Genomic DNA, 23170 nt, shown 5'->3' with positions numbered 1-23170 from the left:
GAGTTTATCTTATCTATTCTGGCCAGTAATAATATGTTTTGAAGTATTTGTTATCATCTGATTCAAACAATATACTTCTGGATTTTTTGATCTGAAATTGCAATTTTAACCTGTGGAACTCTTTCGTAGGACTTTCACTTTCTTCAGTTTTTTTACAGCAGTTCGGGTCTTTTTATTGCGCAGCCTTTTTATGGTTCGAAAAAAAAAATTGTAAATACTTAAGTCGATATTTGGCTCATTTGGAGCTTTATGTCGAGGTTTTTGTTTGGCAGTTACTTGACAAATATTTAAAAAAAAAATTTGCTATGAGCTGATTTTTTTTTGATAAATGGTGCAGTTGATATAAGTTAATAAATCGTAGAAATTTGTTATGTTTCAAGTTTTTTTGTTTTGTTTTTAAATGTTGAATAGAATATCTCTTACAGGCAGGCCCTGGATAGTTCACTAGTCGAATGAAGAAAAGCTTTAGTAGGTTTTCTCAGAGAAAATGATGAAAACATTCAGCCTGCATTTTGTAGGAAGTTTTGTTGACGAATAAGTTGTTGTGACTTTCTTGTTTCGTTGTTTTTTTATGCGTCCGCCATTTTGCATTTTTTTTCAATTGGTGTTCCTTATTTGAACAAAAAATGTTTTGCGCGCTAGTTTTTTTGCTAAAAGTGTTTTTCAGAGTCTTGTGACAAAATTTTAATCAATTTTGTTAGCAATTTTTCTATTTTTATATCTGTATTAAACAAATCATAAATACGCAGAGGCTTACTTTGGTTGATCAATGGTTGGATGGGGTCTTAGTGGACATCTAATTCGAGTTCGTTCCGGAGTATTTCGGCTATATTTTTTATCGGCTTCTATCTTTTATTTGACTAATGAACCACCTGACCCACTATGAGATGGGACAGAATCTCATCAGAGTTCACATGACCAGCCGTTGTCAAGTAGATTAAAATTGATCTAATTAAGATAAGCGCACCAAATCTTCACAAAGCACAGTAAAATGAAAAATTAATATGAAACCAAATCAGGTGTTACATGTATATACAAAAGAATTGAAAACTAATTGCCTTTTAGTTTGAAGTCATCCGAAGTTGACAAAAATTGCGCTTGCACCGCCTCAACTCTTTAAAAGAGGTTTGCTGGCTTCAAATTGCTTCCATAACAAAAAACTGTTTACTTTATATGAAAAAAGAATAAATAAATAAATCAAACGTACACAAGCTACCACAACTAGGTTTTAATTTGAAAAGTAATTGAATGACTTATAAGTACAAAATAGTGCCCCAATAATAAAAATGATTTCGTTATTAACATGGCTAACTGAGCTACAATTTTTGTTTTAAAGCTTTAAGCGACCGATATTTTGGATCACTTGCAGCTTTTTTCAACCGTTTTTTTTAAGTTTTAAATCCAACTTTTTTTAAGCAGTGTTTATCTTATCTATTCTGGCCAGAAATATTATGTTTTGAAGTATTTGTTATCATCTGATTCAAACAATATACTTCTGGATCTTTTGATCTGAAATTGCAATTTTAACCTGTGGAACTCTTTCGTAGGACTTTCACTTTCTTCAGTTTTTTTACAGCAGTTCGTGTCTTTTTATGGCGCAGCCTTTTTATGGTTCAGAAAAAAATGTAAATACTTAAGTCGATGTTTGGTTCATTTGGAGCTTTATGTTGAGGTTTTTGTTTGGCAGTTACTTGACAAATATTTTTAAAAAAATTTTGCTATGAGCTGATTTTTTTTTGATAAATGGTGCAGTTGATATAAGTTAATAAATCGAAGAAATTTGTTATGTTTCAAGTTTTTGTTGTTTTGTTTTTAAATGTTGAATAGAATATCTCTTACAGGCAGGCCCTGGATAGTTCACTAGTCAAATGAAGAAAAGCTTTAGTAGGTTTTCTCAGAGAAAATGATGAAAACCTTCAGCCTGCATTTTGTAGGAAGTTTTGTTGACGAATAAGTTGTTGTACCTTTCTTGTTTCGTTGTTTTTTTATGCGTCCGCCATTTTGCATTTTTTTTCAATTGGTGTTCCTTATTTGAACAAAAAATGTTTTGCGCGCTAGTTTTTTTGCTAAAAGTGTTTTCTGAGTCTTGTGACGAAATTTTAATCAATTTTGTTAGCAATTTTTCTATTTTTATATCTGTATTAAACAAATCATAAATACGCAGAGGCTTACTTTGGTTGATCAATGGTTGGATGGGGTCTTAGTGGACATCTACTTCGAGTTCGTTCCGGAGTATTTCGGCTATATTTTTTATCGGCTTCTATCTTTTATTTGACTAATGAACCATCTGAACCACTATGAGATGGGACAGAATCTCATCAGAGTTCACATGACCAGCCGTTGTCAAGTAGATTAAAATTGATCTAATTAAGATAAGCGCACCATATCTTCACAAAGCACAGTAAAATGAAAAATTAATATGAAACCAAATCAGGTGTTACATGTATATACAAAAGAATTGAAAACTAATTGCCTTTTAGTTTGAAGTCATCCGAAGTTGACAAAAATTGCGCTTGCACCGCCTCAACTCTTTAAAAGAGGTTTGCTGGCTTCAAATTGCTTCCATAACAAAAAACTGTTTACTTTATACTGTTTGCTTTCTGTTTGCTGCGTTTATATGAGCTTGAAGTTGTACCGATTTGCTCCGTTGGCTTTGTTTTAGAAGATTTAAATTAATTACGTCACCCAAATCAATTGGCAGCATTATGATGCCCTATTTTGATCACTTTAAATCGGTGACTTCTTTTTTCACAGGATGCGGCCTGTGAAAAAACGTGTTAAGGTCGATCAGCTGAACAGAAGGAAGACAAAAGAGAGCGAAAGAGAGGGTGGTTTTGTTCAGGTAGTATTTTAAGAGAGCGAAAGAAGAGAAAGGATTTTTTTTTGTTAAGCGACCAATATTTTTGATCACTTGCAGCTTTTTCCAACCGTTTTTTAAGTATTAAATCCAACTGGTTTAGCCAAAAGTGTTTGTCTTATCTATTCTGGCCAGTAATAATATGTCTTGGAGTAAAGGTTATCTTCTGATTCAAAAAAAAATTCTGAATTTTTTGAGCTAAATTTGCCATTTTACCCTGTGGAACTCTTTTTTAAGACTTTCACTTTTTTTTACAGCAGTTTGGGTCTTTTTATGGCGCAGCTTTTTTATGGTTCAGAAAATAAATTGTAATTACTTAAGTCGATGTTTGGCTCATTTTGAGCTTTTTGTCGAGGTTTTTGTTTGGTAGTTACTTGACAAATATTTTAAAAAAACTTTGCTATGAGCTGTTAATTTAGTAATAAATGGTGCAGTTGATATAAGTTAATAAATCATAGAAATTTGTTAAGTTTCAAGTTTTTTTGTTTTGTTTTTAATTGTTGAATAGAATATCTCTTACAGGCAGGCCCTGGTAAGTTCACTAGTCGAATGAAGAAAAGTTTAAGCAGGTTTTCTCAGAAAAAATGATGAGAACCTTCAGCTTGCATTTTGCAGGAAATTGTATTGACGAAAAAGTTGTTGTTCCTTTCTTGTTTCTTTGTTTTATTATGCGTCCGCCATTTTGCATTTTTTTTGCAATTGGTGTTCCTTATTTGAACAAAAAATGTTTTGCGCGCTAGTTTTCTTTTTGCTAAAAGGGTTTTCAGAGTCTTGTGACGAAATTTGAATCGATTTTGTTAGCAATTTTTTAAATATTATATCTGTTTCAAACAAATCATAAATAAGCAGAGGCTTATCTTGGTTGATCAATGGTTGGATGGGGTCTTAGTGGACATCTACTTCGAGTTCGTTCCGGAGTATTTCGGCTATATTTTTTATCGGCTTCTATCTTTTATTTGACTAATGAACCACCTGACCCACTATGAGATGGGACAGAATCTCATCAGAGTTCACATGACCAGCCGTTGTCAAGTAGATTAAAATTGGTCTAATTAAAATAAGCGCACCAAATCTTCACAAATCACAGCAACATGAAAAATTAATATGAAACCAAATCAGGTGTTACTTGTATATACAAAAGAGTTAAAAACTAAGTGCCTTTTAGTTTGAAGTCATCCGAAGTTGACAAAAATTGCGCTTGCACCGCCTCAACTCTTTAAAAGAGGTTTGCTGGCTTCAAATTGCTTCCATAACAAAAAACTGTTTACATTATATGAAAACAGAATAAATATATAAATCAAACGTACACAAGCTACCAGAACTAGGTTTTAATTTGAAAAGTAATTGAATGACTAATAAGTACAAAATAGTGCCTCAATAATAAAAATGATTTCGTTAATAACATGGCTAACTCAGCTACAATTTTTTTTAAAGTTTTAAGCGAACGATATTTTGGATCACTTGCAGCTTTTTTCAACCGTTTTTTTTTCAAGTTTTAAATCCAACTTTTTTTTAGCCAAAGAGTTTATCTTATCTATTCTGGCCAGTAATAATATGTTTTGAAGTATTTGTTATCATCTGATTCAAACAATATACTTCTGGATTTTTTGATCTGAAATTGCAATTTTAACCTGTGGAACTCTTTCGTAGGACTTTCACTTTCTTCAGTTTTTTTACAGCAGTTCGGGTCTTTTTATTGCGCAGCCTTTTTATGGTTCGAAAAAAAAATTGTAAATACTTAAGTCGATGTTTGGCTCATTTGGAGCTTTATGTCGAGGTTTTTGTTTGGCAGTTACTTGACAAATATTTAAAAAAAAAATTTGCTATGAGCTGATTTTTTTTTGATAAATGGTGCAGTTGATATAAGTTAATAAATCGTAGAAATTTGTTATGTTTCAAGTTTTTTTGTTTTGTTTTTAAATGTTGAATAGAATATCTCTTACAGGCAGGCCCTGGATAGTTCACTAGTCGAATGAAGAAAAGCTTTAGTAGGTTTTCTCAGAGAAAATGATGAAAACATTCAGCCTGCATTTTGTAGGAAGTTTTGTTGACGAATAAGTTGTTGTGACTTTCTTGTTTCGTTGTTTTTTTATGCGTCCGCCATTTTGCATTTTTTTTCAATTGGTGTTCCTTATTTGAACAAAAAATGTTTTGCGCGCTAGTTTTTTTGCTAAAAGTGTTTTTCAGAGTCTTGTGACAAAATTTTAATCAATTTTGTTAGCAATTTTTCTATTTTTATATCTGTATTAAACAAATCATAAATACGCAGAGGCTTACTTTGGTTGATCAATGGTTGGATGGGGTCTTAGTGGACATCTAATTCGAGTTCGTTCCGGAGTATTTCGGCTATATTTTTTATCGGCTTCTATCTTTTATTTGACTAATGAACCACCTGACCCACTATGAGATGGGACAGAATCTCATCAGAGTTCACATGACCAGCCGTTGTCAAGTAGATTAAAATTGATCTAATTAAGATAAGCGCACCATATCTTCACAAAGCACAGTAAAATGAAAAATTAATATGAAACCAAATCAGGTGTTACATGTATATACAAAAGAATTGAAAACTAATTGCCTTTTAGTTTGAAGTCATCCGAAGTTGACAAAAATTGCGCTTGCACCGCCTCAACTCTTTAAAAGAGGTTTGCTGGCTTCAAATTGCTTCCATAACAAAAAACTGTTTACTTTATATGAAAAAAGAATAAATAAATAAATCAAACGTACACAAGCTACCACAACTAGGTTTTAATTTGAAAAGTAATTGAATGACTTATAAGTACAAAATAGTGCCCCAATAATAAAAATGATTTCGTTATTAACATGGCTATCTGAGCTACAATTTTTGTTTTAAAGCTTTAAGCGACCGATATTTTGGATCACTTGCAGCTTTTTTCAACCGTTTTTTTTAAGTTTTAAATCCAACTTTTTTTAAGCAGTGTTTATCTTATCTATTCTGGCCAGAAATATTATGTTTTGAAGTATTTGTTATCATCTGATTCAAACAATATACTTCTGGATCTTTTGATCTGAAATTGCAATTTTAACCTGTGGAACTCTTTCGTAGGACTTTCACTTTCTTCAGTTTTTTTACAGCAGTTCGTGTCTTTTTATGGCGCAGCCTTTTTATGGTTCAGAAAAAAATGTAAATACTTAAGTCGATGTTTGGTTCATTTGGAGCTTTATGTTGAGGTTTTTGTTTGGCAGTTACTTGACAAATATTTTTAAAAAAATTTTGCTATGAGCTGATTTTTTTTTGATAAATGGTGCAGTTGATATAAGTTAATAAATCGAAGAAATTTGTTATGTTTCAAGTTTTTGTTGTTTTGTTTTTAAATGTTGAATAGAATATCTCTTACAGGCAGGCCCTGGATAGTTCACTAGTCAAATGAAGAAAAGCTTTAGTAGGTTTTCTCAGGGAAAATGATGAAAACCTTCAGCCTGCATTTTGTAGGAAGTTTTGTTGACGAATAAGTTGTTGTACCTTTCTTGTTTCGTTGTTTTTTTATGCGTCCGCCATTTTGCATTTTTTTTCAATTGGTGTTCCTTATTTGAACAAAAAATGTTTTGCGCGCTAGTTTTTTTGCTAAAAGTGTTTTCTGAGTCTTGTGACGAAATTTTAATCAATTTTGTTAGCAATTTTTCTATTTTTATATCTGTATTAAACAAATCATAAATACGCAGAGGCTTACTTTGGTTGATCAATGGTTGGATGGGGTCTTAGTGGACATCTACTTCGAGTTCGTTCCGGAGTATTTCGGCTATATTTTTTATCGGCTTCTATCTTTTATTTGACTAATGAACCATCTGAACCACTATGAGATGGGACAGAATCTCATCAGAGTTCACATGACCAGCCGTTGTCAAGTAGATTAAAATTGATCTAATTAAGATAAGCGCACCATATCTTCACAAAGCACAGTAAAATGAAAAATTAATATGAAACCAAATCAGGTGTTACATGTATATACAAAAGAATTGAAAACTAATTGCCTTTTAGTTTGAAGTCATCCGAAGTTGACAAAAATTGCGCTTGCACCGCCTCAACTCTTTAAAAGAGGTTTGCTGGCTTCAAATTGCTTCCATAACAAAAAACTGTTTACTTTATACTGTTTGCTTTCTGTTTGCTGCGTTTATATGAGCTTGAAGTTGTACCGATTTGCTCCGTTGGCTTTGTTTTAGAAGATTTAAATTAATTACGTCACCCAAATCAATTGGCAGCATTATGATGCCCTATTTTGATTACTTTAAATCGGTGACTTCTTTTTTCACAGGATGCGGCCTGTGAAAAAATGTGTTAAGGTCGATCAGCTGAACAGAAGGAAGACAAAAGAGAGCGAAAGAGAGGGTGGTTTTGTTCAGGTAGTATTTTAAGAGAGCGAAAGAAGAGAAAGGATTTTTTTTTGTTAAGCGACCAATATTTTTGATCACTTGCAGCTTTTTCCAACCGTTTTTTAAGTATTAAATCCAACTGGTTTAGCCAAAAGTGTTTGTCTTATCTATTCTGGCCAGTAATAATATGTCTTGGAGTAAAGGTTATCTTCTGATTCAAAAAAAAATTCTGAATTTTTTGAGCTAAATTTGCCATTTTACCCTGTGGAACTCTTTTTTAAGACTTTCACTTTTTTTTACAGCAGTTTGGGTCTTTTTATGGCGCAGCTTTTTTATGGTTCAGAAAATAAATTGTAATTACTTAAGTCGATGTTTGGCTCATTTTGAGCTTTTTGTCGAGGTTTTTGTTTGGTAGTTACTTGACAAATATTTTAAAAAAACTTTGCTATGAGCTGTTAATTTAGTAATAAATGGTGCAGTTGATATAAGTTAATAAATCATAGAAATTTGTTAAGTTTCAAGTTTTTTTGTTTTGTTTTTAATTGTTGAATAGAATATCTCTTACAGGCAGGCCCTGGTAAGTTCACTAGTCGAATGAAGAAAAGTTTAAGCAGGTTTTCTCAGAAAAAATGATGAGAACCTTCAGCTTGCATTTTGCAGGAAATTGTATTGACGAAAAAGTTGTTGTTCCTTTCTTGTTTCTTTGTTTTATTATGCGTCCGCCATTTTGCATTTTTTTTGCAATTGGTGTTCCTTATTTGAACAAAAAATGTTTTGCGCGCTAGTTTTCTTTTTGCTAAAAGGGTTTTCAGAGTCTTGTGACGAAATTTGAATCGATTTTGTTAGCAATTTTTTAAATATTATATCTGTTTCAAACAAATCATAAATAAGCAGAGGCTTATCTTGGTTGATCAATGGTTGGATGGGGTCTTAGTGGACATCTACTTCGAGTTCGTTCCGGAGTATTTCGGCTATATTTTTTATCGGCTTCTATCTTTTATTTGACTAATGAACCACCTGACCCACTATGAGATGGGACAGAATCTCATCAGAGTTCACATGACCAGCCGTTGTCAAGTAGATTAAAATTGGTCTAATTAAAATAAGCGCACCAAATCTTCACAAATCACAGCAACATGAAAAATTAATATGAAACCAAATCAGGTGTTACTTGTATATACAAAAGAGTTAAAAACTAAGTGCCTTTTAGTTTGAAGTCATCCGAAGTTGACAAAAATTGCGCTTGCACCGCCTCAACTCTTTAAAAGAGGTTTGCTGGCTTCAAATTGCTTCCATAACAAAAAACTGTTTACATTATATGAAAACAGAATAAATTTATAAATCAAACGTACACAAGCTACCAGAACTAGGTTTTAATTTGAAAAGTAATTGAATGACTAATAAGTACAAAATAGTGCCTCAATAATAAAAATGATTTCGTTAATAACATGGCTAACTCAGCTACAATTTTTTTTAAAGTTTTAAGCGAACGATATTTTGGATCACTTGCAGCTTTTTTCAACCGTTTTTTTTTCAAGTTTTAAATCCAACTTTTTTTTAGCCAAAGAGTTTATCTTATCTATTCTGGCCAGTAATAATATGTTTTGAAGTATTTGTTATCATCTGATTCAAACAATATACTTCTGGATTTTTTGATCTGAAATTGCAATTTTAACCTGTGGAACTCTTTCGTAGGACTTTCACTTTCTTCAGTTTTTTTACAGCAGTTTGGGTCTTTTTATGGCGCAGCCTTTTTATGGTTCGAAAAAAAAATTGTAAATACTTAAGTCGATGTTTGGCTCATTTGGAGTTTTATGTCGAGGTTTTTGTTTGGCAGTTACTTGACAAATATTTAAAAAAAAAAATTTTGCTATGAGCTGATTTTTTTTGATAAATGGTGCAGTTGATATAAGTTTATAAATCGTAGAAATTTGTTATGTTTCAAGTTTTTTTTGTTTTGTTTTTAAATGTTGAATAGAATATCTCTTACAGGCAGGCCCTGGATAGTTCACTAGTCGAATGAAGAAAAGCTTTAGTAGGTTTTCTCAGAGAAAATGATGAAAACCTTCAGCCTGCATTTTGTAGGAAGTTTTGTTGACGAATAAGTTGTTGTACCTTTCTTGTTTCGTTGTTTTTTTATGCGTCCGCCATTTTGCATTTTTTTTTCAATTGGTGTTCCTTATTTGAACAAAAAATGTTTTGCGCGCTAGTTTTTTTGCTAAAAGTGTTTTCTGAGTCTTGTGACGAAATTTTAATCAATTTTGTTAGCAATTTTTCTATTTTTATATCTGTATTAAACAAATCATAAATACGCAGAGGCTTACTTTGGTTGATCAATGGTTGGATGGGGTCTTAGTGGACATCTACTTCGAGTTCGTTCCGGAGTATTTCGGCTATATTTTTTATCGGCTTCTATCTTTTATTTGACTAATGAACCACCTGACCCACTATGAGATGGGACAGAATCTCATCAGAGTTCACATGACCAGCCGTTGTCAAGTAGATTAAAATTGATCTAATTAAGATAAGCGCACCAAATCTTCACAAAGAATAGTAAAATGAAAAATTAATATGAAACCAAATCAGGTGTTACATGTATATACAAAAGAATTAAAAACTAATTGCCTTTTAGTTTGAAGTCATCCGAAGTTGACAAAAATTGCGCTTGCACCGCCTCAACTCTTTAAAAGAGGTTTGCTGGCTTCAAATTGCTTCCATAACAAAAAACTGTTTACTTTATATGAAAAAAGAATAAATACATAAATCAAACGTACACAAGCTACCAGAACTAGGTTTTAATTTGAAAAGTAATTGAATGACTTATAAGTACAAAATAGTGCCCCAATAATAAAAATGATTTCGTTAATAACATGGCTAACTGAGCTACAATTTTTGTTTTAAAGCTTTAAGCGACCGATATTTTGGATCACTTGCAGCTTTTTTCAACCGTTTTTTTTTTAAGTTTTAAATCCAACTTTTTTTAAGCAGTGTTTATCTTATCTATTCTGGCCAGAAATATTATGTTTTGAAGTATTTGTTATCATCTGATTCAAATAATATACTTCTGGATTTTTTTGATCTGAAATTGCAATTTTAACCTGTGGAACTCTTTCGTAGGACTTTCACTTTCTTCAGTTTTTTTACAGCAGTTCGGGTCTTTTTATGGCGCAGCCTTTTTATGGTTCAGAAAAAAAAATGTAAATACTTAAGTCGATGTTTGGCTCATTTGGAGCTTTATGTCGAGGTTTTTGTTTGGCAGTTACTTGACAAATATTTAAAAAAAAGTTTTGCTTTGAGCTGATTTTTTTTTTGATAAATGGTGCAGTTGATATAAGTTAATAAATGGTAGAAATTTGTTATGTTTCAAGTTTTTGTTGTTTTGTTTTTAAATGTTGAATAGAATATCTCTTACAGGCAGGCCCTGGATAGTTCACTAGTCGAATGAAGAAAAGCTTTAGTAGGTTTTCTCAGAGAAAATGATGAAAACCTTCAGCCTGCATTTTGTAGGAAGTTTTGTTGACGAATAAGTTGTTGTACCTTTCTTGTTTCGTTGTTTTTTTATGCGTCCGCCATTTTGCATTTTTTTTCAATTGGTGTTCCTTATTTGAACAAAAAATGTTTTGCGCGCTAGTTTTTTTGCTAAAAGTGTTTTCAGAGTCTTGTGACGAAATTTTAATCAATTTTGTTAGCAATTTTTCTATTTTTATATCTGTATTAAACAAATCATAAATACGCAGAGGCTTACTTTGGTTGATCAATGGTTGGATGGGGTCTTAGTGGACATCTACTTCGAGTTCGTTCCGGAGTATTCCGGCTATATTTTTTATCGGCTTCTATCTTTTATTTGACTAATGAACCACCTGAACCACTATGAGATGGGACAGAATCTCATCAGAGTTCACATGACCAGCCGTTGTCAAGTAGATTAAAATTGATCTAATTAAGATAAGCGCACCATATCTTCACAAAGCACAGTAAAATGAAAAATTAGTATGAAACCAAATCAGGTGTTACATGTATATACAAAAGAATTGAAAACTAATTGCCTTTTAGTTTGAAGTCATCCGAAGTTGACAAAAATTGCGCTTGCACCGCCTCAACTCTTTAAAAGAGGTTTGCTGGCTTCAAATTGCTTCCATAACAAAAAACTGTTTACTTTATATGAAAAAAGAATAAATAGATAAATCAAACGTACACAAGCTACCACAACTAGGTTTTAATTTGAAAAGTAATTGAATGACTAATAAGTACAAAATAGTGCCCAATAATAAAAATGATTTCGTTAATAACATGGCTAGCTGAGCTACAAATTTTGTTTTAAAGCTTTAAGCGACCGACATTTTGGATCACTTGCAGCTTTTTTCAACCGTTTTTTTTAAGTTTTAAATCCAACTTTTTTAAGCAGTGTTTATCTTATCTATTCTGGCCAATAATATTAGGTTTTGAAGTATTTGTTATCATCTGACTCAAACAATATACTTCTGGATTTTTTGATCTGAAATTGCAATTTTAACCTGTGGAACTCTTTCGTAGGACTTTCACTTTCTTCAGTTTTTTTACAGCAGTTCGGGTCTTTTTATGGTGCAACCTTTTTATGGTTCAGAAAAAAAAATTGTAAATACTTAAGTCGATGTTTGGCTCATTTGGAGCTTTATGTCGAGGTTTTTGTTTGGTAGTTACTTGACAAATATTTAAAAAAAAAAATTTTGCTATGAGCTGATTTTTTTTGATAATTGGTGCAGTTGATATAAGTTAATAAATCGTAGAAATTTGTTATGTTTCAAGTTTTTTTTGTTTTGTTTTTAAATGTTGAATAGAATATCTCTTACAGGCATGCCCTGGATAGTTCACTAGTCGAATGAAGAAAAGGTTTAGTAGGTTTTCTCAGAGAAAATGATGAAAACATTCAGCCTGCATTTTGTAGGAAGTTTTGTTGACGAATAAGTTGTTGTGACTTTCTTGTTTCGTTGTTTTTTTATGCGTCCGCCATTTTGCATTTTTTTTCAATTGGTGTTCCTTATTTGAACAAAAAATGTTTTGCGCGCTAGTTTTTTTGCTAAAAGTGTTTTTCAGAGTCTTGTGACAAAATTTTAATCAATTTTGTTAGCAATTTTTCTATTTTTATATCTGTATTAAACAAATCATAAATACGCAGAGGCTTACTTTGGTTGATCAATGGTTGGATGGGGTCTTAGTGGACATCTACTTCGAGTTCGTTCCGGAGTATTTCGGCTATATTTTTTATCGGCCTCTATCTTTTATTTGACTAATGAACCACCTGACCCACTATGAGATGGGACAGAATCTCATCAGAGTTCACATGACCAGCCGTTGTCAAGTAGATTAAAATTGATCTAATTAAGATAAGCGCACCAAATCTTCTTAAGCACAGTAAAATGAAAAATTAATATGAAACCAAATCAGGTGTTACATGTATATACAAAAGAATTAAAAACTAATTGCCTTTTAGTTTGAAGTCATCCGAAGTTGACAAAAATTGCGCTTGCACCGCCTCAACTCTTTAAAAGAGGTTTGCCGGCTTCAAATTGCTTCCATAACAAAAAACTGTTTACTTTATATGAAAAAAGAATAAATACATAAATCAAACGTACACAAGCTACCACAACTAGGTTTTAATTTGAAAAGTAATTGAATGACTAATAAGTACAAAATAGTGCCCCAATAATAAAAATGATTTCGTTAATAACATGGCTATCTGAGCTACAAATTTTGTTTTAAAGCTTTAAGCGACCGATTTTTTGGATCACTTGCAGCTTTTTTCAACCGTTCTTTTTTTAAGTTTTAAATTCAACTTTTTTAAGCAGTGTTTATCTTATCTATTCTGGCCAGTAATAATATGTTTTGAAGTATTTGTTATCATCTGATTCAAACAACATACTTCTGGATTTTTTGATCTGAAATTGCAATTTTACCCTGTGGAACTCTTTCGCAGGACTTTCACTTTCTTCATTTTTTTTACAGCAGTTTGGGTCTTTTTATGGCGCAGCCTTTTTATGGTTCAGAAAATAAATTGTAAATACTTAAGTCGATCTTTGGCTCATTTGGAGCTTTTTGTCGAGGTTTTTGTTTGTAAGTTAATTGACAAATATTTAAAAAAAATTTTGCTATGAGCTGATAATTTATTGATTTATGGTGCAGTTGATATAAGTTAACAAATCATAGAAATTTGTTATGTTTCAAGTTTTTTGTTTTTGTTTTTAATTGTTGAATAGAATATTTCTTACAGGCAGGCCCTGGTTAGTTCACTAGTCGAATGAAGAAAAGTTTTAGCAGGTTTTGATGAGAACCTTCAGCTTGCATTTTGTAGGATGTTTTGTTTACAAAATTGTTGTTGTTCCTTTCTTGGTTCTCTGTTTTCTTTTTGTCTGCCATTTTGCATTTTTTTCAATTGGTGTTCCTTAATTGAACAAAAAATGTTTTGCGCGCTACTTTTTTTGCTAAAACTGTTTTCAGAGTCTTGTGACGAAATTTGAATAGATTTCGTTGGCAATTTTTTTTATTTTATATCTGTTTCAAACAAATCATAAATAGGCAGAGGCTTACTTTGGTTGATCAATGGTTGGATGAGGTCTTAGTGGACATCTACTTCGAGTTCGTTCCGGAGTATTTCGGCTATATTTTTTATCGGCTTCTATCTTTTATTTGACTAATGAACCACCTGACCCACTATGAGATGGGACAGAATCTCATCAGAGCTCACATGACCAGCCGTTGTCAAGTAGATTAAAATTGATCTAATTAAGATAAGCGCACCAAATCTTCACAAAGCACAATAAAATGAAAAATTAATATGGAACCAAATCAAGAGCTACATGTATATAAATAAAAGAATTAAAACTAACTGCCATTTAGTTTGAAGTCATCGAAAGTTGTCAAAAAACGCGCATGTACCGCCTCAATCCTTTTAAAAGAGGTTTGGTGGCTTCACCTTGCTTCCAAAACAAAAAACTGTTTAGGTTAATACTGAATAGTGCTTCAATAATAAAAATGATCTCATTAATAACATGGCTAACTGAGCTACAAAATTTTTTTTGCAGAAAATTTCATTGAAATTTTTTTGAAGCTCAACTGCAGATCGATCTCTCAGTTTCACGCTCCCATGTTTAAGTTGTTTAAGTAAACTCAAAATATATATAATCAAAATAAGTGAATTTAAAGCTGTCTTATTCCCTTTCCGTTTCTCCTTGGATTGTGAAGCAAAAAAGTTTCTGGCTCTTTGATTAAATGTTTCTTCCCTGCAGATGGTTTCTCTTTCAGAGCGGCACCTCGTTTCCCTGCCATCGTGGAGGTTCTCGACACTGTCCAACACATTGACCTATATTGACTAAAACAGTATTCCGATTGGAAGTCAATGACAGGTCCTCAATAATTTTTTCTGTTGGAGCACAAATAAAGTTTTTGCGGACTATAAACCGTCATAATAATCGACTAATTGATCAATTTCCCAAAGAAAACAAAAAAGAGCAAAAAAACATATTCCCCATAACTTCCTGAAAAACCTATCGTCTTTAGTTCTATATATATATATATATATATATATATATATAAATATATAAACACATATATTATTTAAAGAATTCTCTCAATTTTTTACACAAGTTAAATTTTATCATTAATTGCCGAAAGTTTCCTCACTTTTTTTACCTGAATTTAATAATTATCATTAGTTGTATGTGATTCTCTCATTACTATATCTGAAATAGTGATCTATCATCAATTGCATACAAACCTCGTTTTTCATTCAGTTGAAATATTTTCGATAAACTGCGAAAGTTTCCGCGATTTTCTTTCCAAATTAAATATTTATCCTTAATTGCAGAAATTTCCTTCATTTTTGTTTAATATTTGTGACCTGAATATGCTTGTGCCATTTTGAATGATTTTCATGAAGTCATGGTAGCGTTCACTGGTTGGCATGAATGAAGGTCTTCAGGTTTGTCACTTACTGCTGTCAGGGGTCTTGTGTTAATTATTTGCTCTACAAGACATATTGTAGTACTGGGTACCTCTTCGGTGAATCTAAGGTTGTCCAAGATTGCAATCTTGACTTTCTGGCAACTTTGAACTGGTGTCTTCCAGGAGGATTGAATTTCCAAACAATCTTTTTCTGTGCTAAGTCAATCTAAATCTTAGCCTTTTCCCACTCGGTCATAAATGATCTCAGCTCATTAGCTGCTCCAACTAATTTTGTTCCATTGTCACTGATGATTGTGTTCGGATAGCCACGTCTTGCAATGAACCTTGTCACTGCAGCTAGACATGTCTCGGTGTCCAATGACTGTGCAATTTCGATGTGTTCAGGTTGTTAGCCGAGCGATCTGCTCTGGTTGTTAGGCAAGTGAAGAGGAAACAACATCTCTTCAACATACGATGTAGAAGCCTAAATTCAAAGGGTCTGAAGTAATCGACTCCGGTATGAGTGAATGGGAGCACATGTTCATTGAGTCGTTCTCGAGGTAGATCTGCCAACGGTGGGAGAATTGTGTCGCCGTTCCTGAGTCTGAATTTGACACATCACGACTAGGTTTTTTAATGCGTTTCGCAAGCCCACTATCCAGAACTCTTGTTGAAGAACGTTTCTCACATATTCTGTACCCTCATGTAGGTTGTCTCTATGTGCTCTCGCCAACAGAAGTTGTACGACTAGAATCTTTGCTGTCACTAGTATGGGATGTTTTGCGTTGTCATCAAGTTTCGATTGTTTCAGTCGACCTTTCACACAAATTTTTCAATCCTCCTCTATGAAAAGAGACACTTTGGCAATGTTCACTGAGTGGGAGACTTCTTTGCTGTTTGTTATCGACTTCGAAACGTTCGGGAGGCTTTCGTTTTGAACGAATCGAAACAGGATTTGTTCTGCTTGGTGGATCTCGTCTGCTTTGAGAGGTCTCTTCTGCCTCGTCTAGAACCTCTTGCAGTAGGCAATGAAGTTCTTAATTTGGTTGAAGCTACTGTATTAGTACTGGTAGCTTGCTCAGCTTCAACTTCGTTCACTTGGCCACTTTTTTAATCTTTCTGGACCCATGCAGGCCAATTTAACCACCCCAAGTCCTTCAGGCCTTCGATTGACATCCCCCTTGTGCCAATATCTGCAGGGTTTTCAACGCCCTTGACATGTCTCCATTGATCCATGGAAGAGTTTTCCATTATTTCCGCTGCCCTTTTGGCAAAAAACACTTGCTGTTTCTCGTGAGCTGACTGTAACCACAGTAAGACCGTTGATGAATCGGTTCAGTGATAAATTTTTGTCAGTTCTGACATCATGTTCTCTCAATATCTGCCTTCTGAGGCAAACTCCGTACACTGGGGCTTGCAGTTCTAACATTGGAATTGTCGTGTGTCTGATAGCTGCCACAAGGCATTTTTCTATCACATAGGTGAGTTTTAACGTTGCCTCATCTTGCAGATGTTCCACGATACAATTTGTTTCTTCTGACGCGTCTGTAAAAATGTGGAGTCCCAAGTTTGAACATCCGTTTTTGAAAAAAATCGATTTATCCACATTTTTTTTAATCCTCTCAACTCAGAGAACCAATCACTGAATAGTTTTGAGTTTTCTGACAAATGTTTGTCCCATGATTGTCTCATTGCTCCACAAATGCTTTTGTGTTACCGCATTCTCATTGTGAAGGATAAACATGTCCCAAGCGAGTAGAACACTGCTGAGACAAAGGATAGGACAATTTTCTGAGTTTTTTTGTGAAACTTCCTGTTCAGTTCCACGACAGACTATGAGACTGTCTGTGTCTACATTTCAGTTCAGGCCAAAGATTGATATTGAGTGTGGCTCGGCCTCGAAAGTTTTTCGCAACTTTCGTTGATCTGTCTGCCTCTGGGATTGGTGACTTGACTTCTTGATCACTTGCTATCCGTTTCGTCAAATTGAACCCATCTTTGCTGAGGAGGTTTCGGAAATTTTGGTAGATTTCAACTGCTTCTTGGGGTGTTCTGACTGACTTGAGAAAATCGTCCATGTTGAAGTTTCACTGGACAGCCTTGACAAGATTTTTTGTCGTCTATTGCGTTATCTTTCGCCTTTTGATGCAAAGCGTTACTTGCGCAAGTCGGCAACTTCATCGCCCGAAAATTTTGTCGTGTATACTCGTAGACTTCTATCCTCTAGAAATCGAAAGCATCGGCTGCCATCTATTGGAACAGCAACTTGAAGAAACATAGCTTCTATGTCGGCTTAAAGTGCTATTTAATATTTTAGGAAGCGAAATTTGATTCCGATCAGACTCTGCAACAGGTCTGGTCCAGACAAAAATTTATCGTTGGGGGATACACTTTGGTACTGTGCTGCTGCGTTGCACACTCTTCTATCTTTCTCCGGTTTATTTGGGTTTATGACAAGATAATATGTCAAGTACCGTTTAAGCTTACCTCTGGTTTCTTTCAAACTCTTTAACTTTGAAAACATAGCCAGCAATGACGTCTGTGTCAATGGTTTCCTGAAAGCGCTTTCGTAATGTATCATCTTTCTGTAGGCGTTGTTCTAGGGACTTGAGTTGTTTCATAGCAGGGTAGAAATTGGGTAGCACCAATTCATCTTCTCATCTCAGAGATGCAACGTCGTATCTTTCATCGCTGAATTGAGTTGTTTTCTCCAATGTTTTCATTGCTCTCTGTTGGTATTTCGAATGACCAGTGACATCAAAATTTAAGGCGTAGGAGTTGAAGTCCCACAACTTACTCAAAATGCTTGCTAACTTGTCCTCTGATACTGAGGTCGCTGTAGTAGCAAGATTTGCTGCTCGCTTTGCTGGTAGGGGACCACTTAAGGCACATCTTTTTTTCGACATCACTGCCCAGGGTGCTATTTTATTGTCTTACTTTTTGAATTCTAAGGAGTGATGGATGTCGTAGCAGTCTTGGTCCAATGATTGCTTGAATTTCGCTTAGATTGTGGTTCTGATTTGGCAATTCATCAGATGTGGGTAGCGATTTTTCAACCCTTGCAAATCTACAAACTGGTCACCCAACTTCAGTTTCTCATGAAAAAAAATTGCCTGTTGTTATTGGTCGAGACTTCTCGTGTGCTCAAGCCACTATCGGCATTATTTCCGCCTTGACATCTTCTGATCCGTGGATTTCTCTACTGACAAAGACGCTTTTCGAGCTTGCAGGTGCAGTCCAGATACAAAAGATTATCCACGGAAGAAATTAAGGAACCTGTATCAACTTTTCCCAGCACACTCAAGCTGCGGTTTCCTTTCACCAGTTTTATGCGCACTACAGGATGTCCTACTTGTGTGATCCCTGTTGCTACTGCTGTCGTAGCATCTGAGGCGCCTGTTGAAGCCTCTTTCTTCGAGAAGTCACTAACAAGTCTTCATGTATAAAAGCAGCTGATTCTATCCAGTCTTTGAAAACAATCAAGTTTGCTGCTATTGGTTGATGATCCTGTAGGTGACGTAGCCACTGCTCTTTAAGTTGAGAGGAAAGCATTCTGGTTAATGAACTCAGAACACCCTCTAATTTCAGATCATGTTGAAATCCGAGTCGAATCAAAACATTAACTGTGTTTGTGACTTCGTTTGCAAAGCAAACAGTGCACTGTAGTCGTCGTGTCTAACTGCAAGAAGTGTGTATATGTTCTTGAGTTGAGATTCGACTATGACTCTGGGTCTGCCAAACTTTTTGCAGGAAATGTCCGAGGCATAATAGTATGCCTGTGAGCTGAAACCCAATCCAGAAAATGCAGCCTTCGCCTGTCCAGTGAGGCTAATTTTTAGATACTACATCTTCTCAGTATCGCTCAGCCGCTTTTGATGCACAATGTCATCGAAGAGCTCTGCCCATCCAAGCAGTCTCCTGAGAACTCCTTCTGCTTGAGTTTCAGTAACCCTCTTGAATCACAACTGGGTTGATAAATTACTTGTGGGGTAGTTTGGCTCAATGATGTCTGGTTTTGGCTTTCCATCGATCTGTTGCAAGACTTGTGTTTGGGATTATGACTTCTCTGCCAGTTGGTTAACACGGATGTTCTTTGTTGCTGGAACGTCGTCTTTGGCAAAAACTCCTGTGGTTCTGTTACCCTTATTGATTTGGGTATTTCAGGTTTCTTGAGAAAACTCGAATCTTGCGGTCTTTCCAATCTTGAAGCGGGGAAGCTTTAAGGTAGGCACTGAAACCTTTGTCAACTGTTTTCTGTGTGAAAATCTTAGGAAGGTCAATCACCACATTAGGAGATAGCGGCCGACTAAGACAAGACTGTTAAGCTACTGAATTTGGCCAACCAGCGGCAGTTCTTTTTAGCTTGCTCTTTGATCCAACGCCTTCTAAGTTGTCTCTCTGTGACCCAAATGCTCATGAATTTCATTTTGTCAGTTCGTCTTCCAGTCGCCTTTGCTCTTCGTCGGCTTCAGCTGTCTTTATTTTGTTTTCAAGCTTTCGTTTATGTTGTCGCAAATGCAGCTCGTCTTCTGTTGTTGCAACTGGAGACGTAATTCCTGTTCTTGCTGTTGCAATTCATCTTTTCGTCGAAAAAATTCTATTTGCTTAGGCATCTGCTTTTACTCCACCTATCGCTCTCGTAGTCGCTGCTGTGTTTCTTTCCTAGCTCTTAGATTTGGAGCTCCATTTCGTTTAACCTTCGCCCTCTCGATGATCGCGAGTTGGCGATGCTGCTTCCTTGTTTAGCCGAATGCCTGGAACTGACCTCAACGTTCTTCTTGGCAATTTCTATTGCTCCATTTGCCATATCAATTCAGGTCTCTTTTTGGTGTTTGTTTTCCACAATCCTTGCTGTGCCCGTACTGCTTGATCAGGTCCTGATGGTTACCCCTATTTTTTACTGAACTCCACAAGCTCTCTGGAGTAATTTTCTTGCTTTATCAGTCGAATCAATTTTGCGTAGATTTCATCTGGTTTTCTGCTAATCGTTCGACCTGATTGCTTAATGTCTGTTTTTTAGAGTTGCTTGAGTTTTTTCTTTTGAACTTCTTCTCCAAATTTCTTCTCCAAAATAACCGACTAATTCCTTGCGTAAACTAATAATATCTCGGAGAGTTGGTACTTTATCAACTACCCATCTCAAAACTTTGCTCCTTTCTTCTAACATACGCTTGTTGTCGTTGTCGAAAGCTTCTATTTAGTTTGGTTTCAAAAGTGACCTCTGCTGCTTTCTGTTGTATTCTAACTTGTGATACGTCTCAAAGAAGCCTCGATAAGCACTTTCGGCGGTCATTGTTTTCTTTTGTGTCAGGTAGCCTCCTACCGATGTGAGGTGTCTGGAGAACAATTTGAGTGGGTCAGCTTGCTCTTTCTCTACCGTCCTGAGTTGACCACTCGTCTTTCAATCAAATGTTTTCCAATATCTACTGGGACTTTTGCTGGCCATCGTAAAGTTTTCGTTCTTGTCTACCAAATCGATTTGAAGGTTTGTAGTTGTTGGTATCACTGTTGTTTTTGTCCGGGTTGGCGGACCAAATAATGTGGCTGCTCGAAAATCCCAGCGGAACCGATAATTTACAGCCTGGTTCTCAAGTTTTACGCTGGCCTGATTCTTCAAAAGGGTTGGATTGATTTACAATTTCGTCGGAACAATTAGTCGCTCGGACGTAACTAGTAAGGACTGTAACATTGAAGGACTGTAACTTAAGGACTATAACTTTAATTTTGTTCATCGAAGGTAGGAAAATCTTTAGTGATAAGCTACATTCAATCTGGTGCTGAAGTTTGAAAGGTTTCAGCCAGTGTTGGTAATTTTGCACAATTTTTATAAGAAAGCTCAAATAACCCATACTCTGAAGAACTCAAGATCTAGCAAGACTTGACAAAAAGACTAATTTTGTTAAAGAATCAAATTTTAGTCTAATTTGAGAGCCAACTGCTCTGTATAACACTTTCTAATGGTTCTAAATACAACTCGGTTTCACTCTTCAAACAATTGGGTTAAAGTAAATAATCAAATATTTGTCATGTATAACATCATCACTACTGGTTTCTGATTGGTTAATCAAGAAAGTGATATAGGTCATTGTTTACATAGTAAATGTCAACTTACTGCAATATTTGCTTTTGTTGACATTAACAAGGATGGTGATTACGTAGCTCTAAATGCCTCGAGTTTACAGTATTTGACCCTCAATGGTCAACCAAAGTATCACAAGTTAATCAACTTAGAAAATTTAACAATAGATAACGAAAAATCGAAAAATGCCAATTTTGCTCAATATAAGTGCTAATAGCCACACTTGTGGCTCTGATGCAAAAACGTTCGTAGGGTCCATGAATAGTTTAGAGGTTACCCTAAACGTGTGCTTTATGCCCGCGTTTCTCGGGTTTTCCCTTCTAAAAATCGGGGGGTGTGCAAAATTTCGGTCCCAACTTGTAAAATTTTTCAGTTTTGACCATATATGAATTTTGACAAATTGCAAGTTTTTTTTTCAGTTTCAAAGTTTATTTCCTGCTGTATGGTAGCTTTTGTAGCTGATTTGAAGTGGCGCCAACAACCAGGTCTCTCATGATTAGGCCGTCCGTTCTCCGAAGAGTTACTTCGCGGCACTGACGTTCTTCTGGTTTCCGACAAACAGATTCCTGAACAAAAAAAACTGCATTTGAAAAAACTAAATAATAATCAACGACAATTTCAACAGTTTTATTCCGCATTCAACTGCATTTTGAATTGCGGACACTGTTATATGAACAGCAGTGTTCTCTTCTTTTCCTAAGCAGGCGGAAGATATGGAGCACTTTTTTATCAGTATTTATTACTAATATGTGCGATCATACAGCAAATCTGCTGCCGCACAATCAATGTTCCTTTTGTTTGCTCCACTCTGTCCTATCTTAAGCTTTCATGTTTTGTGATTCATGTTTCCCTTGTAACACAATTATAATTGGTGCCGCTTTGTAAAATCTTTTAAAATGATAATTGCTTCCAGTCCATGAAAACTCAACATCAACATCGCTTCCAAATTATATGAAATATAATTTCGGCAATATTTACGGAGAGGGCTTCCACAAAATCTATTTTTCAGTGGAAATTAGATTTCGCTTTTTAAATTTGTTAAGAAGTGAAAAACACTGACTTTTCAATACGCAAAGTTTGTGAGTCATTATACAATGTTTCTTTTTCATAGGAAAAGTAAAATTTGGTTACAAAAGTGAGTAAAATTAGGTAGGCGTAGACGCCTGTATTTTACAAAGAAGCCCATGAACTTTTTTGCTCAAACTAGATGATCATGTTTTCTTTTAATTGATTTCAAAGTTGGTGTGTTTAATACCTAGTTTTTGAAAATTAATTATTGTTTAATTTTTTAACTGTCCTCAAAATGTTAACTAAAAAGAAGAAAGAGATTTACCGTTTCACATTTAAACTTCTAGAGTGAGGTGTCATTGCTGAAGAATATACAAACGAGCAAACACTTTTCCTTGATATTGCACACCAACATTCACCCGGTTTTGGTGTTGATTACTTGTTAGAACTCATCGTTTGCTTATTTTCAGGTACCCCAGGAACATGATTACTACATCGATTACTGGCCCAATGAAGGGCTAGATTATCTCGATATCCCATTCGGCCGCGACGAGTTGTGAGCTTCTATCTTGAGAGTAATATTATGTGGGATCAATCGTCTCAATCGTCTGCATATTCATTCTCCAGAACGGTCTATTATCTGTGATTCAGTTTGAGCAGTTTTCTGGGTGATCAAATCAAGGACTATTGTTGAATCACCGTTCTGGCAGCATAAAAATGTTGTAAATCGGCTTTGCGACCAAAATTTGTGTTTAAAAATGATTGTCAAAATAGTGACTCTTAACACCTTTCTTCACAACTATTGTAGTCATGTTCATGATAATTTATAATCTTGACCTCTCTCTTCCGTGATACCTCAAACTTGGTGAATTTGTGCAAAACAAAGCCTTTTCTTTTTCTCTGTCCGATATCTTTCTTTACGGAGGGATACAAATGGAAAATAATGAAGACCTGAGTAAATTGAATAGATTGATCTA

General features: G+C 34.8%; 1 protein-coding gene across 1 annotated transcript in view; it reads left to right on the top strand.

Moving 5' to 3' along the window:
• LOC142353275 (uncharacterized) overlaps positions 1-22938 on the top strand; it is a 29177-nt gene extending 6239 nt beyond the window's left edge. Inside the window, exon 2 of the mRNA XM_075405506.1 lies at positions 22664-22938. Coding sequence (XP_075261621.1) covers positions 22664-22753 — 90 coding nt within the window. The 3' untranslated portion in view covers positions 22754-22938. The remainder of the gene's footprint in view (positions 1-22663) is intronic.
• Positions 22939-23170: the final 232 nt, after the last annotated feature.

Source organism: Convolutriloba macropyga, chromosome 14 (assembly GCF_964194025.1).
Source record: "Convolutriloba macropyga chromosome 14, txConMacr16.3, whole genome shotgun sequence".
NCBI lineage: Eukaryota > Metazoa > Xenacoelomorpha > Acoela > Convolutidae > Convolutriloba > Convolutriloba macropyga.
The sequence above is the reverse complement of the archived record's forward strand: the minus strand, read 5'-3'. Positions and strand labels throughout refer to the sequence as shown.